Source organism: Conger conger, chromosome 9, assembly GCF_963514075.1.
Source record: "Conger conger chromosome 9, fConCon1.1, whole genome shotgun sequence".
In the NCBI taxonomy this organism is placed as follows: Eukaryota; Metazoa; Chordata; class Actinopteri; order Anguilliformes; family Congridae; genus Conger; species Conger conger.
In genome coordinates, this window is record NC_083768.1 from 57996319 (window position 1) to 58001184 (window position 4866).

The 4866-nt window shown below is 46.9% G+C and overlaps 1 protein-coding gene across 1 annotated transcript in view; it reads left to right on the forward strand.

Moving 5' to 3' along the window:
* LOC133137726 (PHD finger protein 1-like) overlaps window positions 1–3811 on the forward strand; it is a 17712-nt gene extending 13901 nt beyond the window's left edge. The window contains exons 16-18 of the mRNA XM_061256055.1: window positions 44–151; window positions 520–623; window positions 3491–3811. Of these exons, the coding sequence (XP_061112039.1) occupies window positions 44–151; window positions 520–623; window positions 3491–3811 (533 nt within the window). The remainder of the gene's footprint in view (window positions 1–43; window positions 152–519; window positions 624–3490) is intronic.
* The last annotated feature ends 1055 nt before the right edge of the window (window positions 3812–4866 follow it).

Genomic DNA, 4866 nt, shown 5'->3' on the forward strand with positions numbered 1-4866 from the left:
GTGACTTGACGGAGCGTGTGTTCCGCCGTCTCTTGGGCTCCAGACGCGCGCGGTCGTCCCAGGGCCCGGTCCAATGGGCTGGCCGGGGTGGCGCTGACCACCTTGGGAATTCGGTCGGTCACCCCAGATGCCGCCCCTGTTTTTGCGAATAGTGCGTCATTATCATTGGCTAACATTACAGTGTGACCTCCCCCTTTACTGGGTCTGTGACCCCCCTGGCCCCCTCATGAAGAAGGTCCCGGTAGCCCCTGACCCCCCCTCCCCTGGCCCCCTCACGAAGAAGGTCCCGGTAGCCCCTGACCCCCCCTCCCCTGGCCCCCTCATGAAGAAGGACCCGGTAGCCCTGACCCCCCCTCCCCTGGCCCCCTCATGAAGAAGGTCCCGGTAGCCCCTGACCCCCCCCCTCCCCTGGCCCCCTCATGAAGAAGGTCCCGGTAGCCCTGACCCCCCCTCCCCTGGCCCCCTCATGAACAAGGACCCGGTAGCCCTGACCCCCCCTCCCCTGGCCCCCTCATGAAGAAGGTCCCGGTAGCCCTGACCCCCCCTCCCCTGGCCCCCTCATGAACAAGGACCCGGTAGCCCCTGACCCCCCCTCCCCTGGCCCCCTCATGAAGAAGGTCCCGGTAGCCCCTAACCTCCCTGGCTCTTCCACAGGGAATCGCACCAAATGGGAAAGCTGCAGCTTAGCCTAAGCATGGGGAAACTGGGGTTACACACAGTAAACATGTATTTCCTCTATTTCAGCAGCATAGTTGTATTATTTTCGGTTAAACACCTTCATTTGACGTGTTCGCTATACTTCCTGCCATATTGTTTTACCCTTATTTATACGGTAGACTTCAGGCATCCCAGGTGTCAGTGTTTTATAGTAAAATTTACACTTTCTTTTTTTTTTTTTTTACTATTTAGCCATTGGTTTAATTTCTCAAGACTTTTTGAAAGACCCCTGGGGGCGTTACTGCAGAAAATTACATTAATTGCAGAGCAAGTCCACTGTGTTGTGTAAGGCAGAGTGAGTAACACAAACCAAACTCGGATGAGAACAGAGTGTAAAATGGCGCTCGATTCCCTGGGAGAATGTTAGTACTGAAGTCGACCATCCAATTATCATTTAGCATTCAAATCCGACCAGAGCTTGAAATCATTAAAATTTTCTTCCTTTGGAAAATAGAATGATGTATTTGTCAAACACGCCCAGGGGGAAAATGTTAGAATTGATGCACCAAATCACCAAATCACCAAGTCACCAAATCACCCACAGACTGCAGTAAACAGTCCGGATTAGGAAGTATTTATGAGCGGTGAAGATGTAAAAACTTCATACCAGGGTTTGACCGCAGCTGAATAATGTGAATAAAGTGACTAAAAAAAAAAAAAAAAAAAAAAGATGACTTTTTTTTGGAAGCAAGCCTGAAGATCTGAGCAGCAAAGAGAGATGATGGAGAAGGAGGAGGAGCTGATGGAGGAGGAGCAATGAGCTGATGGAGAAGGAGGAGCTGATGGAGAAGGAGGAGCTGATGGAGGAGGAGCAATGAGCGCTGATGGAGATGCAGGAGGAATGAGAGCTGATGGAGAAGGAGGAGGAAGCTCTGACCTTGTCTTACGGCCAGAGAGGATCTGAACGGCAGCGCGGTCTGCAGCGTCACGCCAGGACGTCCAACAACCCCGACCCCCACTCTCACACGTTACATTACATTACATCACATTACATTATTACATTACATCACATTACATTACATTATTACATCTCATTACATTACATTACATTACATTATTACATCACATTACATTATTACATCACATTATTACATTACATTACATTACATTACATTACATTATTACATCACATTACATTATTACATCACATTACATTACATTACATTACATTACATTACATTATTACATTACATTACATTACATTATTACATCTCATTACATTATTACATTATTACATCACATTACATTACATTACATCACATTATTACATTACATTACATTACATTACATTACATCACATTACATTACATTATTGGCATTTGGCAAACGTTCTTATCCAGAGCGACATACAGCTGATTAGACTAAGCAGGAGACAATCCTCCCCTGGAGCAATGCAGGGTTAAGGGCCTTGCTCAAGGGCCCAACGGCTGTGCGGATCGTATTGTGGCTACACCGAGGATCGAACCACCGACCTTGCATGTCCCAGTCATGTACCTTAGCCACTACGCTGCAGGACGCCCGATTACACACCTCTTCCCCTGCTCATCCGGGCCGAACCCGGTTGCCGAGAGCACTCTTAGCCCTGCCCGTCATCCACCCCCTGTAACTCTTCCTAAGCCAGTGATGGGGATCCACAGCCACAATGGAGGACATTAACGTCATCCGGGGGCCCTGGTGTAACACCCAGCTAGACCAGCTTGAAATTGCCAGATGTTTCAAAACATAGCTAGAGCTGGTCAAACCATGCTGAGTATGGAGCTGGTATCTGATCTGGTTAAACAGCTACCAGCTGTTTCAAAACCTGTTGGGGGGGAAATGTCCAGACACAGGAACACAAAAACACAGAAACACACACACACACACACACACACACACACACACACACACAGTAAAGGTAGTGATCATGTGAAGACAAAATAGAAGAACGCTTGGGTATCGGACCACCACTGGTTCTTCTATGTTAGTGGCACATTACCATTAACAAAAGCTGAGAAACCAGCCAACACATTTCAAGCCTAAACTCGATGGTCAAGATGCCTTCATCTTAGGAGGCTGGCTTATATCAGTGGCTTATATCAGCTTATACACCTGGTCCTGGAGAGCCGCAGGGTGTGCTGGTTTTTGTTTTCGCCTTAATATCAGGAACCGATTCAGACACAAGAAACCAGGTGAGGTGAGTTTACTGTGTCATTAACTGCTTTATTGATTAATTAAGTGCTGAGTAACAACAAAAGCCAGCACACCCTGTGGCTCTCCAGGGCCACTGGGCTATATCATTCACTTATGATCCTGCAGCTCAAAAGACTAATATTGCAATACCAACTGACTGATATTGATCAGTTACCTTCACCAATCATGTACTGCTGGGACTGAACGACAGAGAAGTACTGACTGATCGGAAGCACAAGACCGGGGAACTAAATGATACATCCCAGAAATAAGTGAATACATTTATTTGGTTGCTGGAAACTCACGTTTCACCCCGTTGTGATACTATAAAACTGATTAAAATGCACACGTCAGGAAAGAAGTCAGACCATAGCACTTACATAATTTGTAGGCTATTGAACACATTTGAATATTGGAAACGTACATGAAGGTTGCTATGGCTTAACATACGTGATAAACAAATAGCTACATTCCATTCGTGTGAAATGGACATGTGGTAGGCTATTTGTTACCAATAGGCGGTGCATTTTTGCACGCATGAAACATATAGGCTAGTCCCTTGTGTTCGGTATTTTAACACATAACAGCGACTGTCGCTCTGTAGTCTCGGCTAGGGCGCAAATACGGGACCTGCCGGGGTAAAATTCACAGCATCTCATTTTGTATCCGTTACCAGCTGGCGAGGAAAAAGCACTGCCAACGCGCGCCCTCAGCGTCTCCGTCGCGACGTCGCGAAGAGCAGCAGTTAGAAGCTCGAACACCCCGGAAAGAGGACGCCACCTGCAGCTCCGATAACCGCTGGGAGCCGAGGGAAACTGGCTCGACCAGGTGTGCGGGAGTGATGCTGTTCCTGAATACAGGAGACAGATCAGAAGGATGGAGGCTCCACCACGTCAACGGCCAAAGGAAGGACCGGGCGTCTTGAGCGTCGTTTCTGTTGGCCGCGCTCAGGTATTTCTGACCTCTACCGTGCCAGCGTTGTTTCGTTGACCAGTGCTTATTAATGACAAGTTGTGAGACAGAGATTTAAATTTAAATGCTACCGTGAACTAGCCGAATGAACACTGAAGTTACCCTTTTTGTGAGTAACATTTTGTGAGTAAAATAAATTGATGTCGTGAGATTAATGTTGTGCCCTCGAAACTGTAAAGACGTTCAGGTATACATAGGAACAGAAGGTGATTTTTCAGTGCCAAGCGCGGGTGTCTAATAATGCTTTTCCCTGTGGGAGTAATCTTTGACAACACACGCAGTTACGTACAGTGTTCGCTAGGTGGACGAGTTGAGCAACGCTTGTACTCCAAGCTTTCTACAATTCTCCTACATGGTACATTTTCATATTTCTCCTTACAATACATGACCGCCAGGTGGCAGCAGTGCTCTAAAATGGTTCAAGTCGCTGTCCAAGGTAGGGAAACAGTCCGTCCTGCAAATCGCCATCTTGGCTCCGTGTGGGAGCCGTTCACACTTTCATTTGCCCATGTTTAACTGAAATCGTATCAGCGTCTGTAGCCCCGTCGCCGTAACGTAGGCTAAATTTGTTCGACAGTAAATGTTCATTATGTAGCCGATGTTCATTTGAAAAACATGTATTGTATAGGCTAGGTTGTCGGTGACCTCTGAAGTCACGTTATTATAGCCGAGTATGTAGCTTGATCCTCGGAACATTCGTAGTAGAAATCGCCACAAGAGCTGTAGTTTTACCAGCCTAGTGCTTTAAGCGCTTGTGCCCTCTTATTGGTCAAGAAACCCAAGCGGTCAGACGAATCCCCTTTCCCGTAGCTATGTAGCTACTGTGTGTTAGGGGCCCGAGTCTGACTGTCGTGTGACTGACCGGGTGTAGCCTATGCAACAAGAATAATGCGAAAAATAAGACTTAAATAAGCTGCTGAAAATCTGTAAAAAACCCGAAAAACAAAAAAAACACTACATGTGTGTGCTTTTTAGTTTTACATGCATGTTAACAGCATGCAGGGTGTA